Genomic DNA, 15,421 nt, shown 5'->3' with positions numbered 1-15,421 from the left:
GCTAGGGATAGGCCGGTCCTGCAGTGGACCTTAACGGCTGATGATATATATATATATATATATATATATATATATATATATATATATATATATATATATATATTTTATACGAGGAAGAAGTAACCAAAGGCCATGAGCCCGCAACAATTCCCTCCAAGAAAAAACCAAATACAATAGGGAGCCAAATTCAAGATCCATTCATTTTGAGATGCCTGGACACACTGCGTTTGAAAGACTAGAGATCATAGGAAGTAGGAAATACAGACAGAGGGAGACATTTCCAGAGCTGACCTTCATAAATGAAGGACTGGGAGTAACGGTTAACTCTTGCATTAGAGAATTGGACACAAAAGTGATGAGAGTTTGCTGCTAGACGGGTGCTACGCGCCCGTCGTAAAGGTGGAGGAATGCATGCAGACAGTTCAGAGGAGCAGTGACCATTAAAGTAGCGATAGGAAAGAGATAAAGATGCAACAGTGCGGTGAAGAGACAAAGGTTGAAGGGAGTCAGTAAGAGGAGGAGAGTTAATGAGACGAAAAGCCTTTGACTCCACTCTATTGAGGAGAGCTGTATGTGGGGAGCTTCCCCACACATGAGAGTTGTACTCCACACAGGGGCGGATAAAACCCCTGTATAGAGTCAATAATTGTGCAGGGGTAAAAAAAGAGTGGAGTCGGCTTAGCACACCCAATCTCATGGAAGCATATTTTACAAGAGATGTAATATGATCTTTCCAAGATAAGTCCCGAGTAAATGAAACCCCAAGCATGTTCAAGGATGATGCAGGATTAAGCTGAATATTATTAAACATTAGTGGGTATACCTGTGGAAGATTTTGTCGGGTTAATAGGTGTAAGAACTGAGTCTTAGATGCATTAAAAACAACCAGATTATTTTTACCCCAGTCAGAGATACGAGCCAAGTCAGACATTAGGTGTGCCATAGCCTCATCCCTTGTTTGTTGAAGTAACTGCTGAGATGGGCGTTGCTGGAACCGAGTGGAAAGGTGAAGGGTGGAGTCATCAGTGTATGAGTGGATAGGGTTAGATGTACAGCTTAGAAGGTCATTGATGAATAAAAGGAAAAGAGTTGGTGATAGGACAGAGCCCTGAGGAACACCACTGTTAATAGATCCAGAGGAACGATGGCCATCTACAACAGTAGCTATAGAACGACCAGAAAGGAAGCTAGTGACGAAGGCACAGATATAAAGATACAAACCGTAAGAGGGCGGTTTGGAAATTAAAGATTTATGCCAGACTCGATCGAAAGCCTTTGAGATGTCAAGTGCAATGGCAAAGCTTTCGCCAAAGTCCCGAAAGGAGGATGACCAGGAGTCTGAAAGGTAGGTGAGAAGATCGCCAGTGGAGCGTCCCTGACAGAACCCATACTGATGATCAGAAAGAAGGTTGTGACAGGAAAGATGCCTTAAAAATTTTCAATTCGGAGTTGACTCGAAAACTTTTGAAACACAGGATGGTAATGCAATTGGACGATAGTTGGAGGGTTGGGAATGGTCACCCTTCTTTGGGACTGGCTGAATGAGAGCAAACTTCCAGCAAGAAGGAAAGGTACAAGTTGACAGACAAAGGCGAAAGAGTGCCTAGGCAGGGTGTAAGCACAGAAGCACAGTTCTTGAGGACAATAGGAGGGATTTCATCAGGCCCATATCCCTTGTTAGTATTGAGGCCTGTGATGGTAGAAAATACATCAGATGAAGAAATTTTAATGTCAGCCATGAGAAGGTCAGAGGGGAGAAATGATGGAGGAACAGCACCGGAATTGTCTAAGGTGGAATTGAAGGAGAAAGTCTGTGCAAAGAGATCTGCTTTATCAGTAGAAGAAATAGCTACAGAACCATCAGAGTAGAAAAGAGGAGGGAAAGATGATGAGGTAAAGTTGTTAGAAAGGTTTTTGGCAAGGTGCCAGAAGGAGCGGGAAGAATTGGAGTTAGAGAGTTGAAAGCATTTAGTACGGATGAAATTATTTTTAGCATAGCGAAAAACAGACTTAGCACGATTCCGGGCAGAAACGTAAAGATGATATGATTCAGGGGTGGATTGGCTCTGGTACCTTTTGTAGGCCCTCTCCTTGTTGCGGACAGCATTAGAATAAACGTGATTTAACCAAGGCTTTCTTTCGTTAGACAAAGGATACGAGAAAGGAATGTATGCTTCCATGCCCGAAAGAATAACCTCCGTAATGCGCAAGGCACACTCAGATGGCTCCCGGCCATGGAAGCAATAATCATTCCAGGGAAAATCAAAGAAGTACTGCCTGAGGGCCTCCCAATCCGTGGCTCCAAAATGCCACAGACGATGTTTCCCTGGAGGGTCCACAGGCCGTACCGGAGTGATAGGACAGGTTAAGGGGATAAGGTTGTGATCGGAGGAGCCCAACGGAGAGAACAGATTAACAGTGTAAGCAGAAGGATTAGTTGTAAGGAAGAGGTCAAGTATATTGGAGCTCTCTCCAAGGCAGTCTGGGATACGGGTAGGGTGCTGTACAAGCTGCTCTAGGTCATTAAGGATAGAAAAGACGTAGGCTTGTTCACCAGGTGGATCAGTGAAAGGAGAGGAGAGCCAAAGGTGGTGGTGAATATTGAAATCTCCTAAAATGGAGATTTCAGAGGAAGGAGGAATGGATAGAATGTGTTCCATCGTAGAAGTAAGATAGTCAAAGAATTTTTGATGGTCAGTAGAATTAGAGGATAAGTAAACAGCACAGATATACTCGTATTTAGTCAGAGAATGACAGGAAAGCCGAAGCCAGAGTGTAGAGAATTCGGAAGAATCGCGTTCAGGAACACGAGAGCAAGATAAGTCGTTGTGTATGTATACACAACAGCCACCTTTGGCTTTGAAATGAGTGAAGAGAAAGTAGGAGGATAAAGAAAAGGGTTTGCTGTCAGTTGCCTCAGACAGCTGAGTCTCAGTTAGAAAGAGAAGGTGAGGTTTAGAGGAGGAGAGGTGGTGATGAATAGAAGAAAGTTAGAGGAAAGGCCGCAAATGTTGCAGAAATGAAGAAGAAGTGAATCAAACAGAGGTTCCAGGCAGCTCAAGTCGTCACCGGGAGAAGGCCGGAAGGTGGGGGCATTTATGGTCCCCCTCCCTGGGGACTCCGAGGCTGAGTGTTGAGACGCCATTAATTTTGTTGAATTTTGGAAAAGGAAGTGTAGTGTGTACTGTCCATGTTGTTTGGTGTAGAGAGTTAGAGAAATTTGTATTGGAGAGCATGCTGGCCTACTCTCTGTGTAACTGGGACGCTGAAAAAGTTCAGCAAAGGTGGATGGTCAGGAACTAGTCCTGAGGGCTGATGAAACGGGAGCTCCAGCACTCCCTATCATCAGCTTTCCATCCACCTCAGGAGTACTGCCCTGCTCAACTGGTGCTACAGTCTACTCCTCTCTCTCTCTCTCTCTACTCAGCTGTATCCTCAGTTGACTTAGGTACTTAATTTTTCTCAGGAACCGTTGGCTGTAATAGATACTTTGGACCTTAGTGCCATGTAAAGGTGCTATTTTCTTTGATTGGGGCTCATATAACATTGCAGGTAATAATGTGTACATTAATATTAAGTGAGAATTGTTCCCACGTTTGTATTTGGGTGATGGCTTATTCACTTGTGAAACTAGTTAAGAAATTGTTTTCTTCCTTGATAATCTGTGGGAGACAGGTTACACTTACAGGCTGCTGACGTTTTTCCCACTGCCTCATTGGGACGTGGGCTGAGTTTGAGTAACCCTCATTAAAGCAATTTCTAGTTCCACTAGGAAACCTTTGCATAACTGGTAGAATGTTAGTGGAATGTATGAATAGTGAATGAAATTGAATGATGTTTGTTAGTTCAGACTCAGTTCAGTCTTCTGAGCGCATTCACTAATTGTCTCATCTCGTAGTTTACTGTGGAAAAGGAAACAAGCACCCTAGGAAAAACAGACTGACATCCTTGTGATGTGTTTCTAAGGGACACACTGTACTGTGGTACACAAGAAACCAGTTATTGGAGGAATTAGCTTGTGCATTGGGTGTGATTATCCCCCCCCCTTTTTTTTTGTAAGAACACCCATATATTTTTGTAGAACATTCTCCTTCCTTTATGTATCTTCTGGCCCAAGATGATTTTTTAATTATTTGTCTGAATACCTCAGTTGTGATTCTCAACACATTCTCAGATATTGCATTCTAAGTGTCATCAGACAACCAAAAATATAAATGTGGGGGAGGATGGTCAGGTGTACAGGTTGAAAATAAAAGCCAATAACATTTTTGCACCTTGCACTGTAATATCTCATGCTTTTATAAATAGCCGTCGTGATGTTATGAATTCTTTACATTGATTCAGTATTCTTTTTTTTCAGTTGAACTATGACACTTGAGACTAATATATTACCAAGAATTCCTATATATTTTGCAATATTTATCCACATTTCTAAAAGAAATATTATAAGTAGTTTAAAAGTTTTATCATAAGTGTCCCTAAGGTGAGGGTGAGCGCTTGGTATGCGAGAGGAGATGCTGTCTCTGTGTTCTGATTTCTCGGGTGCATGTTCACGGCCTCCTGCTTGGAGCTTTTTCTTCTAGCCCTATTATGAGTTAGCACATCGACTTCTAATCACCTAAAAGGTATTTTGATTGTACTGTGCCTTTGTTAGTAATGTTTTGAGAGTGAAATCTGCCCTGGAAATTGTGATATATGAGAAGAGTACAGAGCAGCTGTGAGAGGAAAGGCAGAAACAACGTTTTCAGCAGCTTGATGCCCTGGGATAAGGCCAGCTAGCCACGTACAGGGGAGGCCGTGGCTCAACCAGTATACAGGTAAGCTGTAGTCCTACTGGACCCAGGTTCAAATCCTCGCTGGGGCAGGGAACAGTTTAAGGATATGAATTTCACAAAATTAGATATTACTGATCTACCAGAAGACCTGCCGACATGTCGTAAAAATACCCCCACTAATACCAATACACCAGTCCTGTATGAGACAGCCCTAGCGTGTATTCAATATGGACGGAGGGTGTTAACGCCAAAGTGGTGACATGTAGAGGTGTATGGTATGTAGGAGGACTACTGGGCCTTGACAGCAGGCTGTGAAGCCTATGCCCAGAGTCGGACACATAAAAACAAAACAAAAAAAAACATGATACTAAAAACTGTTTTGTAATTATGAAATAAGGTGATAAATTCTTATCCTGTGCAGTATCACTCCAAAAAATAAAGGTTAGGACGGTCAAAGGGCAGCTGCATTATCTTGTTCCTTGAAATATTCGTATGAAAAGTTTGATTTTTTTTTCACATAAAAGTATAATATCTATCATTTTGCGTGAAACTACCTGAAAGTACTAACACTTGCAGGGGTACCAGTCATTGTGAGAATCTAAGTCTGGGAGTGGATTTCAAACAAGTTCTGGCATTGTATTTTACTTCTGACACTGGGTCCAGCATGGCCATTGTCAGGTTTTCAATTATTATCCAAGTTTTGAGCAGACTTGGAATAAGTCCAGTCTCCCTGTTGTCATCTACCATGTATGGAGATGCAGTAGGCTACATCAGTAAAGGACCAACATCTACAGTCAGGAGTTTCATCAACCTCCCACATGACCCTACTCTGTTTCCCAGAAAATACAGCAGAAAATTTTCCGAAGCCAAGAATTTGGATGTCTCATAAATTGAAGGGTCAACGCCACCTTGCATACCTTGTACCCTTCATCAAGTCATAATGTGGACACCTGTTTATATTAAGTCCATTTATTATTTTATTTTAAAATGTATTACTAATAAAAATAATTCATATATTCATGAACCCGAAATTTTAAAGTAGTGGTCACTTATTATTTGTAAGCTTTTTTTTTCCATCAGTACAACGGGAATTCATTGTAATTAATAAAATTCAAATACGTATGATAAAAGTATATTTATGATTATTTACTTCTAGTATAGTGATATATATCTATCTATTGCCAGATCCCTTAATCCCATAACGGGTGGCCTCATGTCACACTACTCATGTCGTCCTGTCCCCCACCATTTTGTTGCCTTCCCCCCACCTCACACTCCTCTTTCTCATATATCTCTTCACTCCAACCCTTCATCTTAGCCTCAGCCTCCCCCTCTACCCCCCACCTCCAACTCATTGACATACACTCTCCTCGCTGATTTTTCACTCTCCATCCTTTCAACATGACCAAACCACCTCAGTGTACTTCTCCCCTCTCATATCTCTTCACTCCATCCTTCTTTCCCATCATCGGCCTCCTCCTCCTTCACCCCCCCTCCACCTCATTCACATACACTCTCCTCGCTGATCTCTCGCTGTCCATCCTCTGCACATGGCCAAACCACCTCAGTGTATTTTTCCAAACGCTTTCCATCACATCCACAGCCACACCACTACTCATCTTCACTTCCTCATTTGTCAGTCTGTCTCTCCAAGTAACTCCACATGCGCCGCATAAATAACTTATTTCTAATGCACTCATTCATGACTTGTGTCCCTGCTACATGGTCCAGGCTTCACTTCCATATGTTACATTTGGTATCACAATGCTACTGCGCAGCACTTTTTTACTTCCGTGCTCACTTCCCTATTTCTTATCACTGCTTTCAAATAACCAGCAACCTTTCTTCCCTGTTGTACCATTTCAAGCACTTCTCCAAACTTCCATCCTTAGTCATCATACTACACAAGTACTGAAATGCACTCATAATTTCCGTTTCCTCATCATCCAGCCTCATTGTGCATTCATTGACTTAATTTCGCTTGAGGACCATAACTTTACTCTCCCCTACATTCACCTTCTGTTTCTTACACACTCTTCCAAACTCATTCATGAACCCTTCCATTCCCCTTCGGCATCACTGAACAGTTCAGTAACATCTGCAAACAACACTACAAGAAGTTTCCAAACGCTGCGGCTGCTCCAACATCCACTGTCCCTTGTATTTTTTTTTTTTTTAACCCCATCAGTATACAGATTGAACATCTATGAAGACATGACACATCCATGTTTCACTCCAACATTCAGATAGAAAAATTCACTCAGTTTACCATCTACATGCACTGCAGCTTTAACACCCTCATACATATTCTTCACGGCATTCAGTAGCTTCCCATTTGCTACATATACTCTTAACATTTCCGTATTCCTTGTTTACCCACTTTGTCATATGCTTTCTCTATATCCACGAAGGCTGTATACAACTTCCTTCCCTTCTCTAGAAACTTTTCCACTAAAGATCTATGTATGAATATATGATCTACACAACCTCTTCCTTTCCTAAAACCTCCCTGTTCTTCTCCAACTAATTCCTCTGTCACCTCTCTACCTCTGTCAATAAGTATCCTATTCCATACTTTTGGATTTACACTAAGAAGACAAAATTAATGCCCCTGTGATTAAAACATACTTCTTTTCCCCATTTTCCTTTGTACATGGGAATAATTACACCTGACTTCCAATCCCCCTGGACTCTACCTTCCTCGCAGGCCAATCTGCACATCTTCCATATCCATATAATGAAAACTATTCGTAAAGAGTAAAGCAAAGACCTCTGACAAAAAAGAAAATCTGTCTCACAGAACATTTACAAGCAGATGCATTTAGTCTTTTCATAAACACCCCATTTGTCAGAAGTCTCCCAAAGCTTAAAAAATCGTCTGACAATATCTAAAATGAAATACTTCAATACTCTACGTGCTGGACTATAAGAGGTAAAGCATAGCACATGACCTGCATGAAGTAATGTGTTGAACTCAGCTGGTTGACAAGGGATGTTGTTAAGTAGCTGGGGTCTAAGGCAAGAAGCAGAGAGCAGCCAGGAAGCTCCCTGTCTATTATCCATTCCAGCAACTCTGCCAGGGACTCTTCATCAGCCTTTTTTTCCATCATATCAGCTCCCAACAACAAATTTGACACTCTGTTGGAATCAGGGAAAACACGAGGTAAAAAGTGAAATAATGACGGCAATAACATCTGTTTATAAAAGTGTCTGAAAAGTGAACAGTACATAAACTCTTTCATCATGATGGCGAATTTATGTCAAATATTCTTGCTGTCTTCAATGGATTATGTTAGCTTAGGGCACTTTTTGAAATTAAACTGTTATTTATAGTCATTGTTAACATAGTAAAATTCATCTTACTTAACCTAACTAAAAGAAGTTTGGTCGCTGGGAGTATATACAGAAAAACTTCCTCTGGCTGATGGGATTGATCCTACATAATCATGCAAATGGATACATAATATCTGGCTGCACAGAAAGTACAACTACGGGCGGACTGAACAATGAAACCAGATTTTGTCTCACTATGAGAGGACGCAAAGCATAACTGGTAACAGTGATGAATGGTACCAATATTAAATAGGAGTCTATATGGCTCAAATATATGTCAGTACTTGTCTCCGTTTATATGGTGACAATTTACCTGATATATAGCAAAAAGATTGTCAAATAAGAGTAATAAAAACTAGTCACCTAATCTTATTGTGTAGCCACAATAAGGAAGCCAAACTACTTACCTATTCTTATTGTGTAGCCACAATAAGGAAGCGTCATCATATAGTACTGTATAAATGGAATGTGTAATATAAACAAGATCTGAAGACCCTAAGGTAGCTTCTTGTTTAACAACAAGATCTGAAGACAGTGGTGTCGAAGAACGCATGTGTAAATTGTACTTTTGTCCCAATAAGATGCTAGCTGTATGCTTAACAGTAAGCAGATTCCTTTTAGATCATAAGAGGGACCACAGGAGATCATAAGTGGGAGCACAGCAGATCATAAGAGGGACCACAGCAAATCATAAGACGGACCACAGCAGATCATAAGAGGGACCACAGCAGATCATAAGAGGGACCACAGCTATATATCTGGAAAGTTACAGCTGTAAAGCTTTTGTGGACTTCTCTACAACGTATGTCTATCTATTTATCTATTGCCAGACGCCTTAATCCCTTATACGGGGTGGCCACAAACAAATCGCCTCCACGTCACCCTGTCCCCACCATTTCACTGCCCTCCTCCCAATTCACACACCCCTCTCTCATATACCTCTCCACTCCATCCCTCCATCCCTCCTTCTCTCCCCTTCCAACTCACATACACTCTCCTCGTCAGTCTTTCACTCTTCATCCTCTCCACATGGCCAAACTGCCTCAGTGTGTTCCTTCTAATGCTTCCTATCACATCTACATCCACACCACAACGCTCCTTAACATTCTAATTTGTCAGTCTGACTCTCCATGTGACTCCACAGGCTCCTTTCAAATAACTCATTTCCACTTCTCTCACTCTTGACTTGTGTCCCTACAACAACGTCCAAGCTTCACTTCCATACGTCAAAGTTGGTATCACAATACTCTCATGTAATAGCGTTTTCACTTCCAATGTCACTTCCCTGTTTCTTATCACTTCCTTCAAGTAACCATCAGCCATTCTTCCCTGTTGCACCCATTCAAGCACTTCACACTTCAAACTTCCATCCTTACTCATCACACTACCCAAGTACTTAAACGTACTCACATTCTCCATTTCCTCATCATCCAGCCTCACTGTACATTCACTGACTTCACCTCTCTCGAAGACCATAACTTTACTCTTCCCTGGATTCACTTTTAAATTCCGTTTCTTACGTACTCTCCCAAACTCATCCACCAAGCCTTGCAGCACTCCTTCGTCTTCACTTAACAACACAGTATCATCTGCAAACAACAGTACAGGGAGTTTCCAAACACTGCCCTCTCTCACTAGGGCCACTCCAACATCCACTGCCCTACCTTGTATCTCTTTGATAACCCCGTCTATATACAGATTGAACAACCATGGAGACATGACACATCTCTGTTTCAACTCAACCTTCAAATGGAAAAACTCAGCTTACTATCCACTCGCACTGCAGCCTTATCATCCTCATACATACTCTTTATACAGCATTCAGCAACTTCCCATCTACTCCATAAATTCTTAATAATTTCCACAATCCTTGTCTCTTCACCCTGTCACATGCTTTCTCCATATCCATGAAGGCTGCATACTTCTTTCCCTTCTCTAGACACTTTTCCACTAAAGATCTAAGAATGAATATCTGATCTAAACAACCTCTTCCCTTCATAAAACCTCCCTGTTCTTCTCCAACTAATTCCTCTGTGATTTCCTTAACTCTGTTAATAAGTATCCTACCATATACTTTTCCTATTACAGTAAGAAGACAAATGCCCCTATGATTACCACACACTTCTTCTTCCCCTTTCCCTTTGTACAAGGGAATAATTATACCTAAGATCCAATCATCCGGGACTTTACCTTCCTCCCAGGCCAATCTGCACGTCTTTCACATCCATTCAACTACTGTCTCTCCCCCATGCTTCAGCATTTCACCACACACTCTATCAATTCCTGGGGCTTTCCCCATTTTGACTTTCTTCAATGCTTCCACAACTTCCATTCTATTGATTCCTTCCTATCTTCTCACGTCTCTCCTTCTCCCAGCCATTCCCCAGCCACCTATACTCGCATTACTTTCATTCTCTATGTTCAGCAATTCATTAAAGTGTTCTCTCCATGTGCTCACTTCTTCTCCGTTCTCAACTAGTAATCTACCATTTTTATCTTTCACTCCCCTATTAACTGACTCTCTTTACCTGTTTCCTGAACATTTTCTTACATTCCGTCCACTTTACACTCAAATTCCTTCCAAATTCCTCATCCTGTCTCTTCTTTTTCTTACTAATCTTTCCACCTCTCTCTTCCTTGCTACATATAACTCTCTCTTTCGTCTCTCAACTTCTTCCACGACCCTATTTCTCATCCATTCATTATATGCTTTCTTCTTTTGTGCCACAGCCTGTCTCACCTTCATTCCACCATGCTGTTCCTTGCACCCCCTTTCGTCTTCTCTTCACCCCACACACCACCTCACATACTGCACATATTTACACTGTGAATATATTGCACACACCTTCCACGTCCCCCATCTGCTCCAATTCATATTTACCCAATCGTTCCTCCACTTCTCTCTTATGTTCAGCCTTTTTCTCATCATCTTGTAACCTTTCCACTCTACCTTACATCTACTTCTTCCTCCCGTCCTTCCCTTCTTCTATTTCTACATTTTACTTGGACTTTGTTTCTGACCCCCCAACCTCTGTATGTTCTTGCATCCATTACACATCTTTGCATCCTTTCATCCACACACACATAATCAGTCATTGCCTTCCTTTCATTCAGTTCACCATCCACCCTTCTCATCACTCGCCATGCATACCTGTGGATCATTTTGTACCTGAGAGGGTATTGGCTATCACCAACCCCCTCCCAGCACAAATGTCCACTAAAGCACTCCCATTCTCATCTATCTCAGCAGGCACACCCCACTCACCAACTACTTCATCCATCTTCACATTCCCTACTTTTCCATTCATATCACCAATCAAAAACACTCTCTCATTCCATTCAAACTTTTCCATGCACATTTCCATATTTGTCCAGAACTCTCCTCTCACTCTGCTTGCACGATCTTGTTTTGGCGCATACATGCACACAATTGCCCACCTTTGTAGTCCAACTTTCAGTCTTCCCCACACAATCCTTGAACCAACTAATCCATACTCTCTTATATTCTCCTTCCTTCTGTTACTCACAACAATACACACTCCTTCTTTTGCCCTCTCATTCTCACCTACTCCTGCATATATACCCCATCCATTCTCCAATTCTCTCACACTCTCACCTCTCCATTTAGTTTCATTTAATCCACATACATCCACTTTCGCACCCTCAAGAACCTGAACAATCTCTCTCTTTCAACTCATCATTTGCTCCCCTTACATTCCAGGTCGCCATCCGTCTATAACCACTTACAGAAAAAAAAAAAAGAGCAGATTTGAATTCGGCACTGTTGTGTTCTCGGTGTGTTAGAGTTGACTGTAGAAGCGGCAGAATTTTCTTCTTTATTACAGGAAGAGTGCAGGAAATGAACAAGGTAGTGAAAGGCTAAAACACGTATGTCTCATTTTGGGTGTGCATCTGTATATATGCTACACTCTCAAAGGAGTTCCACAGTCACACTTGACTCACTCTTTGGTTCAGTCAGTCATAAGAAGAATGGACGGTAACACTTGTACGGGATCACTCATTCTGAACCACCTTTACTGACACCTCACTCAGTCTCATATCACCCCCCACAAGATGACAGGATTAGCTGATGATAATCTGTTGCCTGAGTTATCTCTGTCGTCTGGCTTATCATAGGTATCCAAATCCCATTGCACCACTAGTCGATGTGGCTCCCTCCTGTGGTGGGTACTGCGATGTGGTGTGGACATAGGTCATGCGTGATGGTCTCAAGAATCTGTCTCTAGAAGGTTAGATACAGAGATGTCCACATCATGGTCCACTTGCAGTGACTCACTGGTGTCCCTCTTGCAATCCTCCAGCATTTTTGTCATTGAAACCCTTGGCATGAAGGTCTATGAGGACGAAGGAACTTGCGATTCCTCCACACTCTGTCACTCTGCCACTCTCAGTCTTGATCAGGTAGTCATGGTATGCCCCATTGTCAACAATGACACCCAGTTGATTCCAGTGCCCTGTTGCCTGGTCCTGTATGTCGACATAGGCACCAAGATGTAACTCAGACAAAGGCCAGGCCACTGCATCATGACTTTCACTGGCCTGGCGACGGAGTCTCTCTGTCTTAATATTACACTCCTCCGTTGCATAATGCCACTGTGCGGCAAATATATGATAATGCACAGGGATTAGTGACCAAATTGGATGTTCAAACAATACCTGTGCTGGTGATCTTCCTTGGGCTCATGGAGTTTTCCTCAGCTCCAGTAATCCCTTGGCAAATTGATTACTCCCCAACTGGCAACATATCGTGGTGGTTTCTATCAGTTTCTGCACGTCTTAGCTGCAGCTTCTGCGTGTCCATTCCATTTTGTATTGTATTACAAGGTTATCCAGTGCTCAACACCCCCTCTGGACGGGAAACACCGAACGGTAGAGGATGCAAACTGCAGTCCACCATCAGTTCATAGAAGCACAGGGACTCCATAGTCTGCAAACACAGAACGAAGAGTAGTGATCAGATGCAGTGCAGAAGTTTTTCAAGGGTTATACGGTCATGCCACGTTGAGTACACCGCTTCCCATCCGATCAGCGAAGTTAAGCAACGTTGGGTCTGGTTAGTACTTGGATGGGTGACCGCCTGGGAACACCAGATGCTGTTGGCATTCCTACGTGTCAAGTGGGGTTGGTGGAGGATTAGTGCCCCTCCCTGTAAAACAATGAACTCTAAGCCCTTGGCCACCCCGTTTGGGATACATGGCGTCTGGCAATGAATGAATGAATGAATGAAAAGACACAAGGCCATCCAGAGAGATGATCCACATTCACAAGGAATGTACGCCCTGCCAAGTGGAAGTAATCTGCAGAGACTAACTCAAAGACAAGCTTTGGTGGCTCGTCATCCTGCCACAAAGGTTCTTTCTGAAGACTTGGCAGGAGTGTGCGGCATCTTGAACATGCAGAGATAATGCCATGTATCTCTGCATCTATCTCTGGCCAACAGACAGTTTGCCAGACACATCGTTTGGTTCTGTCGATGTCCTGATGTCCATCATACAGTCGCTCCAACACTTCTCTGCTTAGTCCTTTGGGTATAACCAACCTAGGACCATATACAACCAAATAATTATTAACTGCTAGCATACCCTGTACACCCCAGTAAGGTTTTAACTGCGGCTCTGAACCTCTGGTACGAAGAGGAACACCTGATAAAATCCTCTGATGTCAAGCAATGTACTATTGGTCTGTACATCCAGCAGCTTGTACCTTATAAAATGTACGACGTTCTAGGGGCGAAAATCTTACACCATCACCTACAGCATTCAGCACTTTGACAACAGTATCATGCAATGGGTCCTCAGTAGATTGATGTGCAATGTTGTCATCTTCACCATGATCCTGAACTGGAGAACGTGATAGCCCATCTGGCATACAATTATATGATCCCTTTTGCCAGTATGCTGTAAAAGAAAATGGCGTCAGTTTCTCCCGCATGCTTTGCAGTCTTGGATTCTATATCTTGCTTAGCAACTTGTTATTCAACATTGGTACCATTGTTTTACGATCAACAATCAAATCAAAGTGTGTGAGACCAATGAGGAATACCATTCATTTCCTCATTGCCCACAGTACTGCAGCCGTTTCTAACTCAATCATAGCATATCTTGACCAGACATTTAGCTGAAAGCCGAAACATTTCAATGTCAGGAAGCCGAAGCCATCACCCTTGTAAAGTCGTGACGCCGAAACCGAAGCCGGTGCCCTTGGAAAGTCGTGAATCCAAAGCTGAACCCAGAGACCTTGGAAAGTCGTGAAGCCGAAGCCAAGGCCAGGTAAACATGCACAATGACAAGGCCGAAGCTATATGAATTTTATGAAGCCAGTAATCAGCTTCATGTCACCGTATCCCAGTTGTAACCAGCCAGTAAGAACATCAGAAATTCAAACTTAGAGAGCTCTTGCGAGTTAGTGAGTGCATAATACCTTGCATCTTACCTAGTGGTAAACTGTTACAGTATATGCCATTATCCGTGATGAAATAATGTTCACCCTAGGAGTGGGCAGTTTGGAAATAAAGTACTACCTGTATGTAATATTGTGTGTTCCATTAAGCTGAAGTGGATGCAAAAGAAAGGGCCTGAAAATATAAAAATCAGTCTTTATGCATATGAAGATTTCGTTAATATGCCAGCCAAGCACTCAAAAAATTTAAATTGTCCGATTATGTTCTAGACCTGTTCACATCAAGATCCTCTCACCGCAGCATTAAGGCACAATGGTTCCACTTTCTCACATGCTGTAAACATACTCTGTTCCTGTAGCTAATTTTCTGGCCCTCGCACGTTAGCCAGCAGTTGGGGCTGAAGCCAGCCCCTTGACTTCGAAGCCAAGGCCCTTGGAAAGTTACAAAGCAGAAGCCGAAGCCGTGACCTAAAAACCATGGCTTCCTGAAGCCGAAGCCGGGTTCTGCCCCATGTCTGATCTTGACTCTGCATCTGATAACAATCCTGAACCACATTCCACTAATTTCCATATCTTGCCATGGCATTGTAGCAATACAAATCCAAACCCATTTAAACAGGAAGGATTGTTCGTACATGGTGGGTATAGCTGGGTCAAAAAGTGGCAGACTGTGGTGCTGCTCTGCAAATATATCTTCATGCTGTGCTGTCAAACACCATTCATTTCCAGGTCACAGTAGATCTCGCAGGGGCAATGCAACTGCTGCCACTTCTGAGGAGAAATGTCTTAACTGAGTAATGAGACCCATGAATGACCTGAAATCGGCAGCTTTGTGGACATGGGAAATCAGATATTGTCTCACCTTTCGATTATCTACTATGTACCCGTCGCGA

The 15,421-nt window shown here is 42.5% G+C and overlaps 1 protein-coding gene and 1 non-coding gene across 2 annotated transcripts in view; one reads left to right on the top strand and one right to left on the bottom strand.

The window, feature by feature from the left end:
* The window catches only part of LOC145396975 (ionotropic receptor 21a-like), a 188,895-nt gene extending 173,781 nt beyond the window's left edge, over positions 1–15,114 (bottom strand). The window contains exons 1-4 of the mRNA XM_080270205.1: positions 14,875–15,114; positions 13,833–13,964; positions 12,406–12,722; positions 7,727–7,913 (exon numbers count right to left, since the gene is read on the bottom strand). Of these exons, the coding sequence (XP_080126331.1) occupies positions 7,727–7,913; positions 12,406–12,722; positions 13,833–13,964; positions 14,875–15,114 (876 nt within the window). The remainder of the gene's footprint in view (positions 1–7,726; positions 7,914–12,405; positions 12,723–13,832; positions 13,965–14,874) is intronic.
* Positions 13,113–13,231, top strand: LOC145397394 (5S ribosomal RNA). The gene has a single exon (XR_013896968.1). It is a non-coding gene; the product is annotated as a 5S ribosomal RNA (ribosomal RNA).
* Positions 15,115–15,421: the final 307 nt, after the last annotated feature.

The sequence above is a fragment of the Coenobita brevimanus genome, chromosome 40, assembly GCF_032717465.1.
Source record: "Coenobita brevimanus isolate Jiangsu-jjx chromosome 40, ASM3271746v2, whole genome shotgun sequence".
Taxonomy (NCBI): Eukaryota; Metazoa; Arthropoda; class Malacostraca; order Decapoda; family Coenobitidae; genus Coenobita; species Coenobita brevimanus.
This window is presented reverse-complemented; position numbering and strand designations above follow the sequence as displayed.